We start from the raw sequence: 21478 nt of genomic DNA on the forward strand, positions 1-21478 counted from the left end.
AAAAGTAAATCGTATAGTTTGGACATAAAATGATTATTTCTTTATTTTCAACAAATTTCTCTTCATAGTGTGAAAAGCAGTTCACAATTATTTCATTTTATTTAAAAAAAACATGCTGAAAGCATTAAAAGAGCAACATTTGTTTGATAAATGAACTGAGGGTATATAGGTGAGCGTGAGTACGGCGCGTTGGACGGTTCAGTCACACAATCGCGTTTGGTTGCAAGAGCAGTCATGTCGGAGCAGGAGTCTCTAAAGAGCTCCAGCGCGAGGAACCGTGGAGGAGTGCAGCGGGTGGAGGGCAAGCTGAGAGCTAGTGTGGAGAGAGGGGATTATTATGAGGCCCATCAGATGTACCGCACGTTATTCTTCAGGTAAAACAGAGCGTTTAATACAGTAATTATGATGAGCAGCTTGGGCCCTTTCCCTTCCAGATCTTTCTTGTCGTCAACCGTGCCCGCTCCTTGCTTGTGCTGATTGGTTAGCTGCTTAGTCTGTCCCTGCCCCTTCGGCCATACCGTCTCTCTGATTGGCCAGCGTAGACGTCAGTCAATAGAAATGATCAGCGCGAGCCCCTTTTAGCTACATGCTAATGTAAATAATGTTGCACTTAACATTTGCGGAAGCTCAGTAAGTCCCAATCAGTTAAAATAATGATTACATAGAAAAAAACAATACTTCGTTTTGTGACATTTTTACGATTTCGGACGTTTGATAGAATTGAGGCATTCTAACAGTTAAGCTAGTTATGCATTACAAGAAAGTGGAATGTGACCTTTTTTAACGTACACGTCAGTTCTTTCTGTAATAATCACATAGATTTAAGTGAGTGTGATATTAAAACAACAAAAACACCCTATATGCCTGTCATCTATTTCACCTGCTGTTTCTTGTAGGTATTCAACCGTAGTCTTGTAGTCTACCTATACACAATATATGGGCATCAATTCATAACATGATTTGATGTCTTCTTTTTCAGCATCATAGCTTTCAAGGCAAGTTTGGGGTCTTTCACTAGTTTTAAAGGGATAGTTCACCCCAAAACTATCTAAGGGTGAATAAATGATGACAGAATTTTCATTCATGGGTGAAATATCCATGGAAGTAATCTAACTAGGTGGTATTTTTAATTATCGAAGACACACCTTGTGTGACATCTAGTTACATCATCACAGTCTAAAAACCTGGACCGCTTCCTTCCAAAAATGTATTTTGGGGTATCTTAGGTCCCGTGATACTCAAATGTGTGGTCTGCGGGTTGACAGGCATCAGAGATTATGTACAGATCAGGAAGATACCGTATGATTGTAGCTTGTCATTTTTTGATGTCTAGGTTGGAAACAAAGACCAATGTTAGTCCCAGTGACGGCATAGACTGATGGGAAGTGGTCTACTGTAGATGTCATCACTTCTGCTCATTAGCCTATATTTCCTTTGTACATTGATGTGGTAATATTGTTTTTAACGAATAAATGCGTATTAATGTAATCACATGTTGTTTTGGGTGCAGGTATATGTCACAAGCGAAGCACGCAGAAGCCCGAGAGTTGATGTACAATGGAGCACTACTCTTCTTTAGTTATAATCAGGTATGTTTTGCTTTAAAATGTAGCTCCGGTCAAAGGCATTTTTACATTAATAACTGGAATCTAACACATCTTTGTTTCTGAAACATTATTTTCAGTCTAGGCTCCAGGTCTTATCTTGAAAGTCATTTATTTATAATTGCTGCTGGCCTCATTGGAGTTTCTTAGATATGTAGAAATTTGCCTTCAAGCCCATGTGGGTCAAAGTGTCCTCAGGGTTGAAATGCTTTCATAATCGGCCACTAACCTTAGAAAAATGTTGAAAAAGTTCTATATATTATGGGAATTATGAAAGGCTCAAAGGAGTAGTTCAACCAAATATGAAAATTTGCTCATAATTTACTCATGTCACACCAGATATATATGACTTTTTTTCTTGACTTTCTTTCAATTTTTTCCTGTCATGTAAATGGGTCATTCTCATGAAACCACTAAAACATCACGGCAGTAAAGATTTTAATGATATACATACAATTCGGTAACTCAAAAAATGATCATAATAAACATAATTGTGTTCGCTACCTTGCACAAAGAAACATTTTAACACATGAGTGAATTATTTCGGTATTTTATTGCTTTTTTTCCACGAAATTCTCATAAACGTAATGTGTCCCGATTTGTCTGAGTGCGTTTTATGTTGTAATTTGAATGTAAGAGTAAAATCTAAATTTGGATGCTCTACAATTGGATGCCTTTTCAAATGACAAAAAAATAATTGACAGAATATAATTCTATAACAAAAATGAAGAAGCAGTGGAAAAAAAGAAGTGTGTCCAATCCATGACTGAGATTCTCACCCTCCGTAACATTTTAAAGGACTGTTTACACACACACACACACACACACGCGCTCAAATATATTTACATTGAGTTTGATTTTATGTGAAGAAACACATCTACCAGTACCTTTCAAATGGCTAACAAGTTCCAAAAAGTTAACTGATTACTTCATATTTTTTCTGTTAAAAGCTTAATATTCTCTTGTCATGACTTTTTTCATTCTCATTACCGAAACATGTTGTTTCCACATTAAAAAAAATGTTATATGTACAATTTTCTATTAAAATATACTTCATTAATGTCTTGTTATGTATGATTAATAAAAACCTGGCATCATGGCTTCTTTTTTTAGCAAAAATGCTATGGAATTGACTGTTTTATATGGTTACGGTAATGAGAATTTTTAAGACCTTTTTGTAAAAAAATGTTTTAAATTGTGCTAAACTGTCAGTTTTGAAATGAATGCTTTTAAAGTCCCAGTGAAATAAAAAACCACAATGCCTATTTTTTCATGAAATACTGCAGCGTTTATTGGAAATAGTTTATCAATGTGGGTCATTCTCTTTTTAAAGTTTGTGTGCCCTCATAATCTTTATTTAAAATCTGAAAATGCACTTCCTTTCTGTGATGACTATCCATCTTAAATGTCGTATGTTAGACGGCTTGGGCGGAGCGTCAGTTAACTCCTCCCCTTCAACTGTCAGTCTGCTGCCAGTTCCATTTCAAAATGCAACGGCTGTTTTAATACATCCAATCAAATCGCAGAGAAAGACGAAAACCACGCCCACTATTTTTCTCATTAGAAATTCCATTTCACTCGGAAATGCGTCAAAATACAGAAGGATAAACGATCGCAACTTCCGGTTCACGGGGACTTTAAACATGTCATACCTTGTTTTTAATGAATTAAAAGGAAAGGTGTTGATGCGAGTGTTTTAAAAAAAATCATGTTTCACCCTAATGTGTATATTAATATATAGTAATATTTTAGTGAGGTAGTCAACATTGTCAATTGAGGTATTTGGTCTATATGGCCCTGTTCCCATCAAAAAGACAAATGTTTGGCTTCTGCTAAGGCTACATTTGAATAAGAACATGTCTTTTTGCATGGGAACAGGCCTCGTGTGTTACTGGGAAAGTTCACTGCACCAATATCTGTGTCTTAAACAGCAAAACAGTGCTGCAGATCTGTCCATGCTGGTACTAGAGTCACTGGAGAAATCTGAGGACAAAGTAGATGATGACACATTAGGTGAGTTTTACTGTTGAGTCATGCCCTTGTGTTGTTCATTTGTCGACGTCAGTGGTGCGGCAGCTGTATGTAGTTCGATTTGAAATTCAAATGAATGAGATGTGGTTTAATGGCTGTGGCTCAATGTGACGATCACTATCTAGAAACTCACAAAAAGAGACTGAAGAGCTGGTCCGGAGCGGCTTACTTAAGTGTAACGTGAGAGAGCTTTTATTTGTGTGTAATAATATCACTGTGTTTTATTCCAGAACATTTGGCTAAACTTTACAGCTTGATGGACCCAAACACCCCCGAGCGGGTGGCATTCGTCTCCAGAGCCATCAAGTGGTCCTCGGGGGGCTCTGGAAAGCTGGGCCACCCCAAACTACACCAGCTACTGGCACTCACATTATGGAAAGGTGCGACAGACCCATAACACCGACCTTCAGTGGCTGAAGAGACATTTCATGGTTTTTATTTACTCCGATGTCTGTGTCCAGAGCAAAACTACAGTGAGTCGCGCTATCATTTCCTGCGCTCGTCGGACGGAGAGGGTTGCGCGCAGATGCTGGTGGAATATTCGTCGGCGCGAGGATTTCACGGGGAGGTGGACATGTTTGTAGCACAGGCCGTTTTACAGTGAGTGACGCTTCTGATCTTCGTGATTCTTGAGATTCAAATCGAAACGTTCTCGAAACAAATCCCTGTTTTTATTGTGCACAATATCTGTGCATGTGTCTGTGATATGAAGTCCGTTAGGTTAAGAATGTCATTTCATGTTGGTTTTAAAACGATGCACACTTCTGACTGCAGGTTCCTCTGTCTAAAGAACAAAACGAGCGCGTCGGTGGTGTTCACCACATACACACAGAAGCATCCGTCTGTAGAGAAGGGTCCTCCGTTTGTTCAGCCCCTGCTTAACTTCCTCTGGTTCCTGCTGCTGGCTGTGGACGGGTGAGATGACGCTCTGGGTGTCTGTGTGTCAGGCCTTCTGGACGCTCTTTGTCATCTGATGTTGTGTATATGTGTGTGCTTGCTTTCAGTGGGAAGTTAACAGTCTTCACAGTGTTATGTGAACAGTATCAGCCGTCACTCAAGAAAGACCCCATGTACAACGAGGTTAGAATAATGACATCGTTTTAATGGGTTTCATTTGGGATCCTGGTGCATGTTTTAGAGTGTTGAATGTAGAACACTACAGTAGCAACATAAAGGTCGTGGGTTTCGTTTCTAGTAAAGCCTAGATGCCGATGAAACGTATTTCTGGACTGCGCTGTAAATCTATGGATAAAAGTGTCACGGGCTTGCATAAAGCAAATCGTGTTTCACTTTCAAATGCTTAACATGTGTATGAACATGAGTTGTTGAACCGTTTATAACAGTATGTTCTTGTCTTGACCTCTGACCCCAGTACCTGGACAGAATAGGGCAGCTGTTTTTTGGAGTGCCACCCAAACAGTCATCATCATATGGTGGTTTGCTAGGTAAGACACTCTGTCATCAGTACATTAGGTTACACTTGACAAACTGTTTGGAAATGGTCGTTTTTGCATTTCACTAGTGGTACAAAAATCCTATTTAAAAACCAGGCATGTTAGCATTAGAGTAATCCGGTCCTTGATTGGTCATTTTGTAGTGGTCGATACATCTCCTGACATTCAGTTTTTTTTCATACAATTGACCCTGACCGATAAATGATGATCAGGGCTGATATATCCTGTAAGAGTACAGGAAAATGCTATGAATTTGTGCTCTGTGCATAGAAAATGTTAAAAAACCTGTTGAATATTATATGAACGAATCGCATTCAGAAAGTTAAGAAACATTATTCCTGTTTAATGTGCTTGTGGTAGGAAACCTATTGAATAGTCTGATGGGCTCAGGAGAGGAAGAGGACGGTGAGGAAGCTCTGGAGGACAGCAGCCCCATTGAGCTGGACTAAAACATCTGTGACCAGAGACACGCTGGTCCCACGTCACAGATCAGCCCCGTACAAACAAGTTCTACTGAACTGAACGATGACCAATCGCATATGCGTTCGGGCGCTCTTTTTCAACTCCTTCCTGTTATTGTTGAACTTTGTTCTATGAATATTTTTTAGAGAATGAAGCTGCAACAATATGGAACTTCCTGGAGTTTTGCTGAACAAAATTGATAAAAGGAAGATGCACTTCAGATTCAGTCATTGTGACGTCCTCTATTTGTAGTTCCACAGAGCTGTTGGTGTCAGGGACCTTTGATTTATGGGAGGGGCCACGCTCCTGCGTTCCTGTCCCGCCGCGGAGGGTGGAGCTAGCTCATTGTATTAATGAAAGTAATTAATTTACTCTTTAACTTATAATCCATTCTATTGTACTTTGATCAGTTTTACAGGATGATAGCTCACTTCACAGCGTGACTTGGTTTTGCGTGTCTGTGCACGGCTGGGTCTTACCGGGGATATTACGGCATCCCGGATCTTCACCACTTCTTCTGTTACATTGTGTGCGTGGGGATGAGAAAAGCACAGATCTTAAACGCGTGTGTGAGCTGTAGATGAATGCATGGTTAGTGACGATCAAGTGTGATAAATGTGTCGGTCACCAGCGGGCCGCTTCAGTCTCTCTTGAGGTGCGATTGAGCTTAATAAAAGAATGAAATGGATGTTACATGAATACATTTGTCCTGCTTTTCAATTTCTGTTCGCCTATGAGAACAGAATCATTTGTGCGCCTTTTTGTGGAGTTCATAGTTCTTTTTAGTAATTCAAAGCTGTTCATTTCTGACTGGGTAGATTTAATATAGTGCATGAAGTACTTTTAATCGTGTTTTAATGATGCTTTTTGGTTTGAACAATCCCAGTCCCTATCCACTTCCATTGTATGAAAAACCATTAAACGTGCGAAACGCACATTGTGATCCACAGAAGTCGATGAAGAGTTTACAATGATATTTTCAAATGGCATTTTTGGCTTACTGATATTTGAATGATAATGTTGGAAGAATATCTGTTTATAACTTCCGTCAATCGTGTCATTCCAAACCTGTATGACTTTCTTCTGCAGCACACAAAAGATATTTGAAAGAATGTTGGTAACCAAACACTGCCCCCGTTGACTTCCATTGTATGAACACAAAACTTCCGAGACATTTCTCAAAATATATTTTGTGTTTCACAGAAGAAAAACTCTGAATAAAAAAAGTTAAAGGGGTGTTTTTCCACGCAATACAAAGTGCTGTGTAGCATTTGATGCTTCAACATTTAAATCAAAGGGACATTTTTTCGCATAAAACATCAGCAAGATATGATATAATAAAACAAATAACAGACAAAAATGAATAACATTTGTGGCTCTGATTTGATCTGACTTTTTTCTAAAACGATGCATCAAACTCTTGCAATAAGGAATGTAAAGATATTTACCCCACTCCTAGTTGTACGTTTTCTAACAAAGTCTTTCTGGGCTACAAGTAGAAAAAAAATTGAACCCAGTCTGTTATCTGTCTTATAATTAGGGTTTGGATAGAGCGTTTTATATAACACCTATACACAAACACTGGTTCAAAAGAAGTGCAAACTGACATTGTAGAATAATTATCAGAAGGTTAGAAATGAATGTATTTTATTTCGATCAATCTCTTTTTATTATTGTCAAAACACTTTAATGGTGCATTACACAGTGTCATACAGCAGTATATCGGCACCGTAAAACACTTCATAACAAGAAATGTCTGAAGCGCCTTCACCACAGAGCACCTGCTCGTGATGTGGTATAAAGTCTGCTGTGTTCTGCGTCTCATCAGAATGTCTCAAGCTCTGGACTGCAGTGACAGACGTGTGGTCAGATCAGAGAGATGAGTCATTTCGGACTGCTGAGCCTGCAGTTTGATGTGCTCCAGTGTCCGAACCTACAGGAGCAGAGAGACAGGTCAACGCTTCACATTCACCATTCAGAGCAGGCGTGTGCGCGAGACTAACCGACGTGCGTGCGTCGCAGAAGCCGTGTTTGTGACTCAGATTCCAGAGGTTGGCGGCTAACTGATTGAGTTTGTTATTGCGTACATCACCGTGAGCCAACAGACAGCCAAAAAGAGAGAATGCCAGACCACCCTGCCGCCGCACCCCCTGACAAAAAAACAGAAAGGATTACGGTTTAGGATGGGCATCCCGCTATACTCCATTACATTCACGAATCCCTGATATATTCATGCTCAGCTTTAGGAATTATGGCCGGATCTGTACTTACATCATCTCGCCCCAGCCCCTTTAAATGATCCAGAACCTGACCGATCAGAGTCTCACACAACTTGTTGAGCTCTGCTATAAACTTAGGATCTCCTCCATAGAGCGTTTCATTTGAATCCACTGAAACACAAACACAGAGGCTGGATTTCAGATGAAAATTCAGCTTTGCTGCTGGGTAATAGAGCATGCGTTACCTTTAGGAATGGTGTAAAGGTAGTTTTCTTGGCTCATTGCCGCTAGTAACGGCAGAGCGCTGATGTAGACACGGACTTTAGCGTCGCTGTTGTCCTCCCAGGTGTAATCCTGCACCATGTTCAACAGTCCTCGCACCAGATACAGCACACCCTGCTCGGGGTGATCCTAAAGCCCAGAACAATTAAGCCCACGAACACACGGACCTCAAGCATTTCTGCAAACATTTACAGTGATGATGTATTACCGGCACCACCAGCAGCGTGGAGAGAAAGTTGTTGATGAAGTCGAGCAGAAAGGGCTCTGAAGAACGCTGTTTACCCTCGATACTGATGCTACGTGGCACCTCGGGCAAAATACCGACGGCTGCTTTTAGAAACGCATCAGCTGAGAAACAAAGAAATATTTTCATTCGAGTCGATCCTTTTTCTGATCTGAGCTCAGTTTCGTGTTTTTACCTATTCATTATTCGGTAACACTTTACAATAAGGTGCTATTTGTTCATTTGCAATTAGTTCATGCATTAGCTAGCATGAACTAACAATGAGCAATACTTCTACAGCATTTATTTATAATAATTCACGTTCATTTCAGCACTTATTAATACATGATTCAAATTAGGGCTGTCAAACGATTAATCGCGATTAATTCATGTTCATTAATCGCATCCAGAATAAAAGTTTGTGTTTACTTAACATGTGTCCGTGCAATGTGCATATTAATTTTGTATTTATAAATACAAAAACATACCTATAAATGTGTATATATATTTAATACAATTTTGAGATGTATTTATATTTTCCAATAACTTGAATTACATATAAACGTTTGTTAATTTTTATATTTTTCTTAAATATATGCATGTATGTGTATGTGTTTATAAACACAACGGTAATATGCACAATACACAGACATATATTATGTAAACACAAATTTTTATTCTGGATGTGATTAATTGCGATTAATCGTTTGACAGCCCTAATTAAAATCAAACGTTGTCACTGTTAACATTAGTTAATGCACCATGAACTAGCATGAATAACTCTATTGACATGAACTAACCTTGATAAAAACGAAACTGTTAATTGTTAGCTAATGTTCGCTTATGCATTTACTAATGTTAACTAATAGCACCTTATTGTAAAGTGTTACCCGTGATTCTAGTACATCATTTCTATGTATGGGAGATCCATCACTCACCCTGAGACAGACATTGGTTGGCCAGCGTTACCTGCCCTGAGAGCAGATAGAGATTCAGACGGCTGAAGATGCTCGTGAGGGAGGGAATCGTGATGAAACTGTACGCAGCACATGCCTGAAACAAAACACACCGCATTCAATAAAAATGTAGAAAACCGCAAACATTATTCGGGGTTCCTTACACATTTTTAACCAATGAAACAGGATTTCCTGACCAATCCAGTCATGTGGGATTTGTTGATATGGAGTTTGTCAAATCAATACAATTTGATTTCGTTACATATAAATAAGAATTTTAACCTCGTTTCCCCAATGACAAACAAGAATCCCCCCTACTGTAATCGAAATATTAACTATAATTTAAGAAGTTATACGGCACATGACTGGAATAGGTCTTGCACTCATTTATGCTCATTTAAATCATTTGAAGAGTTTTTTTTCCAAAATGAGAGAACTAAAAATGTTCAAAAATCATGTTTTTTTTATATCAATCAAACTGCCGTTGGTTTGTTTTGATTTAAGCTAACACAATAAAAACATGATTTTTGAACATTTTTAAAAACGGAGTTCTCTCATATTGGAAACCAACTCTTCATTTGCTTTCAAGAATCTTGTGTCCAGACAGGATGAGTGTTATTGTGATTGTATTACCGTAGCCATGTAAAGAGAATGAAATGAAAGACAATTCTCGACCCCTTAACCCATGCAATTTTCTTAATGCACATAAAACGAGTGAATCGTGAACATTATGTTTAGGAGTGAGAGTAAAACTAACCCTGACAAAAGCAGCGGTCTTACGGGAGTGACTTCCCTTCATCACACGGTTGGTCTCCATGGCTAACTGATTGACCGTCTGTAAGAGACACATGATGAACATCATCAGCACATCAACCAAAGACCTCAAATCTCTTCTTGCTATTTTAAAGCGTGTATAATAATGTGCTTTAAATAGTCTTAATCAGCGCTATTATGACTGTAGACCCTGAAGACGCAGATTCTTCACATCTGCCGCAGCTGTCTGCTGCTAACACACACACGCGTGCTGAACTCACGGCGTCCATAGATAACACGCATGCAGTGAAACACGCTGCTCACATGTATCAGATGAACGATGACGGGCTCAAGGTTACAGAAGGTCGCACGGGCTTCCACGCAGAAACTCAGCTGCTGCTCAAAATCTCTCCCAAATGACACCTGATCAAAAAAAGAACATTTCTAATAAAACAAACTACACCGTTTTTGTTAGGCCTATATAACATTTGCTCTTTAACCTAAAATGTTTTCCGCTCTGCAGCAGTTCTGACATCTTTGTATTTCTGGAATACTCAAACCGATCAGTCACATAAAACAAAAGAAGATATTTCGAGAAATGTCCACACAATGGAAGTCAGTGGGGTTCAGTGTTTGGTTACCAACGCTCTTCAAAATATCTTCTCTTGTGTTCTGCATATGAAAGAAAGTCATTTCAAAATTCAAATGAGTAAACGATGAAAGATTTTCATTTCGTCATCTCTTACCTCACTTCCCGCAGGAGATCAATAAAGTTCAATCGCATCTTATCCCAATGACATTTCATGCCATCCTGTCCTATTGCATCCATTCCACTCTCTTTTTCATCTCAATTCAATCATGCAACAATTCAACCGTATCCCATTCTATCTCTACCCAATCCTATCATAGGAGACAAAGAGATCTCTCACCATCCGTATAAATCCATTGATGAGCAGAGCCAGAGCTCTCTTCTCATCATCTAGAGTTAAAGCGCTGAAACACACACACACACACACACACACATCGGTCAGTTCAACTCTCTGTGTTTCTGCTACAACCGCTGGAACGTCTGACACACAGCTCACTCACTTGACCGAGTCGTGCATGGTCTTACAGATGTGCAGCAGAGCGTTGAGTATGACGGGGTCTCTCGTCGGCTCCTGCTGGTGTCTGAATACAGGAGACAGATAGAACAGTAACCACGGAGATACACCGAGAAAGAGAAGCTTTTGTTATTAATGTGACAAACGTACTTGATGAAGACTTCCATGATGCATTTACACACCTCCACCCTGACACTGTCTTTCTGAAACATGTCCAGAAAGGGCAGGAACTTCTCCTGCAATGACCAAAACACATGACGCAAAAACTAAACGTTACTTCAAGTTCATAATTTAAGTTGTGCAACAATATAAAAACAATGACTTCATTAATATAGACTAATTATGCCTCTTTGTTTTCTGATATGTATGTAATACAAGTTTTATTAGACAAACATCTTTGTCCAAATCCAAGACCTACGGTCCATCAACATTGTTCATTTGGCCATAAAGCATCACAAAATGTCCTTTGTTTTTAAGCTTCTAAAAATATACTGATACCAAAATATATTGAGTAAATCAGAGCAATCTGGGGAAAAAGGTGCTCCCACAATGATTTATTGAAATAATATAGACAAACGTCATGTGGCCCAAACTTCACTTCCGGTAAACATCCGCAATGAATCATTAACTGTTGAGTAGTTTAAATTTAATTGAATACAATCTTAATGCAAATTAATATTCATCTAAATCAAATATAAAATAAACAGAAGTTAACTTCAGGTCAGGCGTGTGCGTCCAATGAAACTCTAGATTAAATACTAATCAATATAATAAAATAGAAATAGAAGAATTAAACAATCACTGTTTATGAATGTAATGTTTCTGGAATGATCCTATATGATGTGTGTGTCACAAAATTAAATATATCATATAATCCTTTTTTTATTTTGGTACCATTTATTGGTCTATAAATATTTAACTTTGCTTTCTTAAATTACAAATACAAATTCACGTTCTATTTTCTACCTCAGTTCAAAAGTAACAATAATCAAATACTTTTTAATACTTTAGACTGGTTTGCAAAACCCAGTGACAAACATAAAGGGTGACTAATAATAATGAATCATGGAATATGGAGATATGAGTTTTCAGAAAGACGGCAGCGATGTGTAATTTCCAATTTAAAACAAAGATCTGTCTTTCATACCATAGAGAAGAGCACAGAGAAATCCTGAAAGTATGTGAGGATCTTCTTTATCACCGACTCCAGCTGAGAGCACAAAACAAACCACATCATCAGCACTCCTACATGACATCATCACTGTAAATACTTCCCAACATCAGTTTGTCTCATGTACCTGTGGATAAGCGTCCTCGAACGCTCGGTCTGGAGTCATGTGCTTGATGATGTCAGCGAGAACCGTGTTCACCTCCCGTTTCTGTGACACGTCAAATGACACAAGCATCAGTGAGGGTCAGATTTTCCAAAATAAAAGCGTAGCACAGAGCGGATACTCACAGTGAAGTGACGGCAGGTGAACTCCACCCAGATCTCTGCACAGCTCATATAATCCTGATTTACAAACAGGACCAGGATGGACCTTTATTTCGTACAAATCACTATGCAATTCACAATCCTGCAAAAATTGGCAATGCAATACTTTCAACGATGACATGTTTACCCGTGGACTGCGCACTTTAGTAATGACCTTCCAGGCTTCATTGAGTACAGAGAGTCTCTCGCTCTCAGGAGGATCGGCACAGGACAGACTGCGGCCCAGAGACGCAAACAACAGATGCTGAGGAGACCACACAAAGACAGCATTAACACTCATGTTACCTTCGAGCTGTCTGTAATGTACTGTATGTCTGACCTTGGGAAATCCTGCTTCATCGCAGTCTTTGATCATGCCAATGAAGTCTGTTGCTCTCGTAGCCACAAACTCAGCCCGAAACGCCCACATGATAGAGTTCAGCAGAAGAGCGCTATGAGAAATAAAACAAAGCAGACTTTATTATTATTGAATGAAATGGGAAATCAGGGTAAATGTAAACTTTTCATACATTTTAAGACCTCATTGCCACTTCAAGTTTTAATCGTATACATTGGCGACACTTCTTGAACTTACATTTACTATATATACTGACTGCAAGACAGCGCAACTAAACAGTCTTAGTGATAACTCCTTATTAATGCAACACAATTCAGAAGGACAAGAGAATGAATTGAGTGACTAACCCAATGCAAGGTTTCTTAGAAAAAGAAACCAGCACTTAGCATGTGGGACCGGACAGTGTTGATCCCCATCGAGGCTACGCTAATCGCCTTCCGACACGCAGAGCAGTACGGCTCACAGTTATTCCCAGAGACGGTCCTCCGCCATGGTTCCAACTCCAAACATTTGCACAAAAACTTGCATTTCCCCATATTAGTCGACGATGTTGTTTAACGAACCACTATTCGCATACGCAATGATTCAAGTCAGGAAAACTTTAGCATATTACCTCTTTGGACGAATATAAAAAGATGTTACACAATTTAATACCTTGTAAAATGGCATTTAAGACTTTTTAAAGTCCCAGTGAAATAAAAAAACACAATGCCTATTTTTTCATGAAATACTGCAGCGTTTATTGGAAATAATTTATTAATGTGGGTCATTCTCTTTGAAAAATTCGTGTGCCCTCATAATCTTATCAGTTAAATCTGAAAATGCACTTCCTTCCTGTAATGACCATCCATCTTAAATGACGTATGTTAGACGGCTTGGGCGGAGCATCCGTTAACTCCTCCCCTTCAACTGTCAGTCTGCTGCCAGTTCCATTTCAAAATGCAACGGCTGTTTTAATACATCCAATCAAATCGCAGAGAAAGACGACCGCTGTTTTTTTCATTAGAAATTCCATTTCACTCGGAAATGCGTCAAAATATGGAAGTAAAAATGATCGCGACTTCCGGTTCACGGGGACTTTAATACTTTTTAAGGGCCTTCATTTTCTCTAAATTGATTTATCAACTTTTAATACTATTTAAGACCCCGCGGACACCCTGGATAGTTTTTAAGAATATTTTAAGAACAGGCTTCTCACGACAATTCGCAACGATTTTACTAAGCTGTATGACCTCATTTGTACATTTTATTACAATTTGTCTTTGCAGCAATGATAGTTAGATCTGTGCGCGGGGTTAAGGGTGGGGCTTCATTGTTGCGTTTTCTAATAATGCCATGTCTTAGTACGACTGACACCATACTGATTAATAACGTGTTACGAGATGGCTCATTTGTATGAATTCCCATGAAATCAGGCTGAAATGTCCCCTAGTAAAAAGATCTTACTTGTTGCCTAACTTCTTGCATCTCTCCATCATCTCTGTCAGTAGAACCTTTAAAAGACAAGCAGTTTCAAGACGTCTCATATTAAAATAAGCTCGCAAGGAGCTTTCATTTCTTACCGAAGAATCGACACAGACCAGACAGATTTTGCCCCCCATTGACTCCCATAGTAGGAAAAATTACTTCATCATTTTTTTGTTCTGTTAAAGAAGATATTTTGAAGAATGTAGGACAGCAAACAGTTCTGGGGCACTTTTGACTACCATTGTATATTTTCCAACTATGGGAGTCAATGGGGGGCAAAATCTGTCTTGTTATAAGCATTCTTCCAAATATCTTTCTGTGTTCATCAGAACAAAGACATGTATACAGATTTGGAACAACTGGAAGGTGAGTTTTTGGGGTGAAGTATCCCTTTAAGTGAGATGGGTGGAAAGTGTGGTTTTGTGTACCTCTGGTGCTCTGTACGCCACACACTGCAGGATCCAGTGTATGGCAGGAGAATAGAGCGTCAGATAGACGGGAATCTCCACCCGCTGCAGCGCCAGCTGATTCTGAACACTGTCGCCATGAATCTGACGGAAGGAGGCCAGCAGGTCGAAGAAGTTCTTATTCAGACTGTCCTTCAGGTGCGGAGCAACTTCCATCCCCACCTGACAGAGAAACACCATGCCTCCATCACACGTTTCGCTTGGCATGTTTAATGTGTTGCTAGGGTGATCTACAGACATGTCCATAGTAGAAACAGTGATGCCTGCCTTAGCAAACAGCACTTAGTGGAGAAGAAAACATAACACGATGAGAGATGGTGACTGGTCTCACCCTGCACAAGTACGCTCGTGCATATACGGCCACCAGCGGGTCTCCTATCCCTCTGATCATCGCTGTTAACCTCTGCAGTGTCTCCTGAATCCCACTGACACACAGACAGAGAGCAGCACCATTCATACTCTACTAAACACAGGAGAAGTGCCACATTAATGGGATACTTACGCTTTGGTTAAAAAGCGGTTGCACTTTAAAAGTGCAGCTTCAACATATCTGAGTCAAAGTCAAGGGCCAATGTAACATTCTGCGCTTATCATTCATATGATAAAAGCGTTAAACGTGATGTGGGTAGTTCTTCTTGAATCCCATTTTAATATGCAGAGATTCCCAAAGAGGAAGAAGGTGTTCAGGAAACCATTAGAAAACGTTACTGCATTTGCATTCCATTCTGTGCAGAAGACTTTTTTTTGTTTTTTTGCTTGCCATGGAATGAAAATGACGATGCAGAGAGGATACAGTCGAGAGATGAGCTCTCTGATGGAGGCGATCTTAAAGAACCAGTTGAGACATGTTTCTTTAGCCGTGTCATTCACATCATCAGCACTAAATGACTCTAAACACAGAAACAACAACAGAAATCAAATAGAGAAAGGATGTCAATATACACAGCTTGTACTGTTTGGATGTTGTCATCTCTAGGCCAGGTTGCGATGATGTGTATTATTGTACCTGGTAGAGGATGAGGCTCGGCACACATGGACCAGATCCGGTCATACACCAGACCACCTGCACAAACACATGTTATGGGGACTTTCCATAGACATAATCATTTCATACTGTACAGACTGTATATTTGATTCCCTACCCCTCACACAAACCTTTCAGCTTTTTTACGTTTTCAAATAAACATCATTTAGTCTGTTTTCCTTATGGATTTAAAATGTCCTAGTATTACACTGGTATAGATGGTTTCATCTTAGCAACATAAAGAAACGTTAGTGCGCGTGCGCACTTGTGTGACCCCAACTGTACTTCCGGCACACATTCACAAACAATAGAGCGCCTGTAGATGACTTCTGATAACAATCAAAAGAAACCGAGAACAACGTTACTTGGCTGAACTTGTCTCGTTTGAATTTAGACTGCGATACCAAGATCAACCGCTAGATGTCAGTGTACCACACGGTTTGTTTAAATGCGACCGAACTACAGGACCCATTCAACTAATTGTGTATTTAATAAAATGAACATACAACAAAACTGAACAAATTGTTAATTTAATACAATTATTATACAGTAAAATAATAATATGAACACAAATTAAATAAAATATAAATAGTTATATTATTAGACACTAGCCTAAAAACTGAAAGTTAACTATACAGTATTGGTCATCTTTGTAGGGACATTTAGTCCACATATTGTGAAGTTTACCACATATACGCATAATTACTATACTGTATGGGCCATTCTACAGAATTCGTACAAACTGCTGTCCCACATAAAAAAAAACACATTTAAAAAGCATTAAAGTATTCAAAACTTAGTTGTTTACTAAGATCCTTCTATCATCTTTCTAAACCCACAATAATATTTATAATATTCAGTAAGCTTAATATATATAAAATCATAATTTATTGGGTACTTAAAATTGGGTTGGGTCTGATTTAGCTGTGCAAATTAAATATTGTGATCACTACCAAAACATTACCATCACTACTGAAAATGTGTGTGTCACGACCCAAACATGGGATGTTTTGTCAAAAATAAAGTATATTAAATGATCAACTAAAATGTTATGATAGTGTTTGGGTCAATGTATATATAAACTAAAGAATCCTTAACTTAATCGGCATGATGAATTTTATGCTTTTTACAAAGAAAGATTGGATTCAAAATACAACAAATCTCATACATTACACTTGAAATATAGTTAAAATGATTATTTACTGTTATCGATGTAGATTTATATTTTTTAAATAGCAAAAAATATAATTAAAAAGTAGATTCAAACAAAATCTTGATATGCAAATATAATCCTTCCTATTAAATTATATATTATTGTGTTTCAGTACTGACAAAATTTGGGGAGAGGAACATTTTACCAAAAATTAACTGCACAATTACTAGAAATGTGTACCTTTGATATTATACAATTTGCATCCATAAAAAATGTTGGATTTTGTTTTTCTCAAGAAGTTTCCAACTCTGATTTTGCACCAATTCTGTAGAATGGCCCATATAGCCGCTGTAAAACTACCAAAAATGATTACAGATGTAAGTATACTTTACAATTTATATAATTGATCTTTTTTTTACATATTACAGTAAAGAGAATGACATTTTTACATAATATCTTACATAGAAATAGGCTTAATTTCTTTCAAGTTAAGTAAAATATAATTTTGCTTTTTGAAATATAAATGAATAAAAATCAGAAAATAATTGAAAGATGAATTTTATTAACCGGGAGGTTACAGCAAAGTATCCACGCGAGTCTTATGTAGTACAGCTGATCAAACAAAACAACACAACACAAATAACACAACAAAATTTCCTTCAGAATATCACTTTGGCAGTACTATCGCATGTCGTGTGGCTTTTGTTTCTGAATTGTCAAGTTAAGAAACTATTGGTGAGAATAACGTAGTGAGCGGCCCTTACCAAATGTGTCCAGGATATCTGTGATGAGGACAAACTTGCTGGGATAAAACTGAATGACTGACGTATCGGACAGCAGCTTAGAGCACTGACAAAACAAAATACAAGTCATTCACGTCAGTGGAGTTGCTTCAAAAAGAAAAGATTATTATTACAAAATATTACTTTTTAATATTCTTATTGAATAAGAGAACTTGTATACAGAAAGCAAATAGTCCGTTTTTAGGTTAACTGTGGCTTAATTTTGTGCATCTGTTGGATGTAATCGTGCGCATTTACGCTCTCATACCTGGATGACAATTTTCAGGGCTTTGACCTTCTGGTCTGTACCCCAGGCCTCTTTCAGAGACTGATTGAGTTCTTCAATGCGGTTCACATAGTCCTGCTGGGACAGATTCAGCAGCTCCCTCTGAGAGCCCTGCCAACACACACACACACACACACATCACACACACTTCAACAGAACACATGTAACTAGCTATTAAACAAGAGACACACCTCCTCCAGATCATCCAGCTCCTCCAGACGTGTTCGCACCTTCTCTGACACGGCTGAGCTAGGGCTGGACGCTTGACCTTCATTGAGGTCCAACAGATCAGCGATTAAACATGCCTCGTATTACATACAGAATAACGCGTAACCAAAGGACAAATAAAACAGCACTCACTCTTGTCTGAGCCCACGAAGAGGTTCTGTGGAGGGAAATCAAATCTGTAATAAGGTCTTTTAGAAATTCACAACAGAAATGAGCGATGAGACGCGCGGCACGTACTATAGAGAGCTTCTCTGTGGTGGTGAATCTGGACAGAATCTCTCCACGCTTACATGACCACGGCTCAAAGTCCGAGCCCACCTCCTCCTCCTTATCTTTACGTTTCATGCCCAACTCCTACAGCGAAAAACACACACAGGCGTGAAAGACTAGTCAGACCGGATCAGCGATCTGTATTCACGGCCAGTTTACCCCAGCGGAGATGCTGTGTGGGATAGTGGGGATCACAGACGCCGCAGCAAAGAGGGACAGCGGGTCGGTCCCATCCAGCAAAGAGCTGAGCGGATCTGGAGCCACGGAGCTGGAGGACGACGAGGTTGAGGATGTGCTGCCTTTCCGTGCACTACGCCGAGATTTAGAATCTGTCACCTGAAGAGAAGTCAAGCGTTACAAAAAATGACAGTACTGTCTGTCTACAAATAACTCCACAATTTCAGACTCCTGTTGGATAACCAGTAGGATTGTTTGGAGTCGGGTAATAGCTTAATAGTTGTCCCTTTAACAGCATCTTTGGTACGAAACCATGTCAATACTAACAAATCGTACATCATGAACTATGGGCATTGGACCTGTTATAAATCTGCAGTATAGTAAAGCTTTAAATAAAAGAGTTTAGTTTGGACTCATGGTGTACCGTGATGGCTTTGAGTGGATGATAGTCACTGATGTCCACAGCTGAAGCCTCCAGACGACGCATCTGCTTCTCATATTCATATTTACGACAGCGAGAGTGCCTGTCCATCACAGAAACCCATACATTTATTTTGTAGAATGATAATAATTAGACAAAACTATATTAAATAGTGGGGTATAGTATAGTACTTACTAGTACACTACAGTATAGCACGGAGCAAAGTTAAAAAGCACAGTAGTTTCTAGGAATTGAACTACAGTATACGTCATTTTTTTCTAATGCCCATCTATCGCTGCATAAATGTACAGCTCCATCAACAGAGACAATTTATAAATTTATACATATCAAAGTCTGTCTTCGAATGTCAGAAATGTTTAAAAAATGTCAATATTTCTTACCATTGAACAGAAGCCATGTTTAATCAGTATCATGTGATGCGGTAGGCAAAAGATAAAAGTCCAATTATCATAATAAAAGTCACCACTTTTTATTCTGCCTTCGTTTTTTTTCCAAATGCTATTGTGATTTTCACAGCAGTGACGTCGAATGTCAAATTAAAAAACTAAAAAGAAATAAGAAATGATTGATTTTGTCACTGCAGTGTTGATGCGTGACTGCCCTAACTTAACATCAAAAAGTAAAACATGTAAAGTTCTGTTTATATATTATTTTGACATGTTATATATTTTCAATTGGATATTTTAACAGTTATTTTACAGTATTTAAAGTTAACATGTACATTATATGTTAATTAGTGGGCATCCGTAAAACGAGTTTTTACCACAAGGGGGTGCACACTGCTAGGAAGATAACGTTTGCCTTTGCGTGTCTATAGGGTGACATTATTTAATAATAAAGTACTTGTGGCATATCAGCATATGTGTTTGTAATCAAACAATCTACATTTATAAATTAATTTGAAGCATTTATACATCGCCTTATAACTTGAACAATACCTTCCCTTAGAGGAGCAAAACACCCGTCTCCAGCAGGTCAGTGCACTCACAGCAAGCTACTCTCTGTTCGTCATGCATTTTTGACTTGTGTGTTGCAATTGTTAGTCCGTCAAAAAGCGCTTATTTAAAAAGTACATAAAATATAAAATAAAGTTCTGTCCAAAAGTTCTACTGTTTATATATATATATTTGAATTTTTATACAGTTTTGATCGAAATACATACATATTGTTTTCTATTAATAATATTTTTATTTACGTATGTAAGTTTAGGACATTATACACATTGACACCGTGTCCGGTGTAGACACGTGTAATATGCATCCATGGATTTATAATCTAAATTCTTAGTACTAGCGAACCTTCCAAGCTCATACGTCAGTAGGAGAGTAGAAGAGATTTCACTGTGCCCTTAAAGTCACCGTGAAATTAAACAGTAAAAGTGTTTTACACAGTGTTGCAGTGATTATTATAAATGATTTATCCTTACACACCATTATTTTTTTTTAAATAAATTTGCACTTGTAATCTTTAATCAAAAACATTAAGCTCCTCTCCTCCTCTAAACAGTAGGCTTGTTCGACTTGATGCGGCGTCTCAAGATCCAACAGGCAGATGACATCAAAGTACAGCGTGAGCGATTCGAAAAAACATAAAAAGTTCGCTTTCGAGGTAGCCTACTTTGATGTCATCCGCCTGGTGGATCTTGTGGAACCGCATCGAACAATCCTAACAACTCTTCACCACATGACGTAAGCAACAAAAAAGAGGTAGGACTATACTGACTGTCCAATGGCATTCAGGCATTTTTAGCCCTCCCCTCCAGGCCTGACTTACAACAAACCAATCAAAACGGGAAGGGCAAAATAAAGCCCAACCCTACATCATGTCTATACTGCGTCGGTCGGTCCAGGGGTCCATATCTGTAGGTCTGCACGACGTGCAAATGCAGTACGGTATCTAGACGTCTGACTACGACCTATCTTGGACGTAGATATGAGGTTCAATATTTATTACGTCTAGCTAGGAGAGTTTTTGGACGTCTGTTCACGTGCAAGACTGGTAGAAAAATGAATGTCATTTTTTATATAACAAAATGTTTACTAATACAACGCAAGTATCGTTTTATAAATGTACGTTACATTTTTATACAATAAACTTTCCTAATTCAATACTCGCGTGCAAGCAGCCCGCGAAACAAGCCATCACGCGCACAGACCGAGTGGATATTCCTGAGGTAAACTTAACCGTTTTATCTAAATTAATTTTAAAACGCAAGTCCACTACAAAAGAAAAAATTATATATTCAAAAATATCAAGACCGTAA

At 38.6% G+C, this 21478-nt stretch overlaps 2 protein-coding genes across 3 annotated transcripts; one reads left to right on the forward strand and one right to left on the reverse strand.

Moving 5' to 3' along the window:
- Positions 1-196: 196 nt before the first annotated feature.
- On the forward strand, positions 197-5894 carry get4 (guided entry of tail-anchored proteins factor 4). Its single transcript, XM_057358628.1, has 9 exons — positions 197-374; positions 1511-1589; positions 3536-3617; positions 3866-4015; positions 4097-4235; positions 4410-4550; positions 4640-4715; positions 5008-5080; positions 5450-5894. The coding sequence occupies exons 1-9, from the start codon at positions 235-237 to the stop codon at positions 5536-5538; spliced, it is 969 nt and encodes a 322-aa protein (XP_057214611.1). The 5' UTR covers positions 197-234; the 3' UTR covers positions 5539-5894.
- A 129-nt stretch (positions 5895-6023) lies between these two features.
- Positions 6024-19649, reverse strand: vps35l (VPS35 endosomal protein sorting factor like). 2 transcript variants are annotated; one of them, XM_057358626.1, is made up of 30 exons: positions 19596-19649; positions 19198-19297; positions 18756-18932; positions 18564-18680; positions 18459-18483; positions 18290-18366; positions 18081-18209; positions 17795-17879; positions 15860-15916; positions 15647-15743; positions 15356-15403; positions 15185-15278; positions 14815-15015; positions 14366-14412; positions 12902-13013; positions 12710-12826; positions 12547-12600; positions 12386-12466; positions 12235-12297; positions 11238-11323; positions 11074-11154; positions 10914-10977; positions 10309-10407; positions 9989-10066; positions 9214-9328; positions 8261-8400; positions 8016-8181; positions 7823-7941; positions 7555-7701; positions 6024-7484 (listed from the first exon to the last, which is right to left on the reverse strand). In XM_057358626.1, exons 1-30 carry the CDS (start codon positions 19610-19612, stop codon positions 7386-7388), a joined length of 2892 nt encoding a protein of 963 aa, XP_057214609.1. In that variant the 5' UTR covers positions 19613-19649; the 3' UTR covers positions 6024-7385. The 2 variants fall into 2 exon arrangements, with proteins under 2 accessions (XP_057214609.1, XP_057214610.1); XM_057358627.1 differs by lacking the exon at positions 19596-19649 and adding an exon at positions 19390-19508.
- Positions 19650-21478: the final 1829 nt, after the last annotated feature.

Source organism: Triplophysa rosa, linkage group LG18 (genome assembly GCF_024868665.1).
Source record: "Triplophysa rosa linkage group LG18, Trosa_1v2, whole genome shotgun sequence".
In the NCBI taxonomy this organism is placed as follows: domain Eukaryota; kingdom Metazoa; phylum Chordata; class Actinopteri; order Cypriniformes; family Nemacheilidae; genus Triplophysa; species Triplophysa rosa.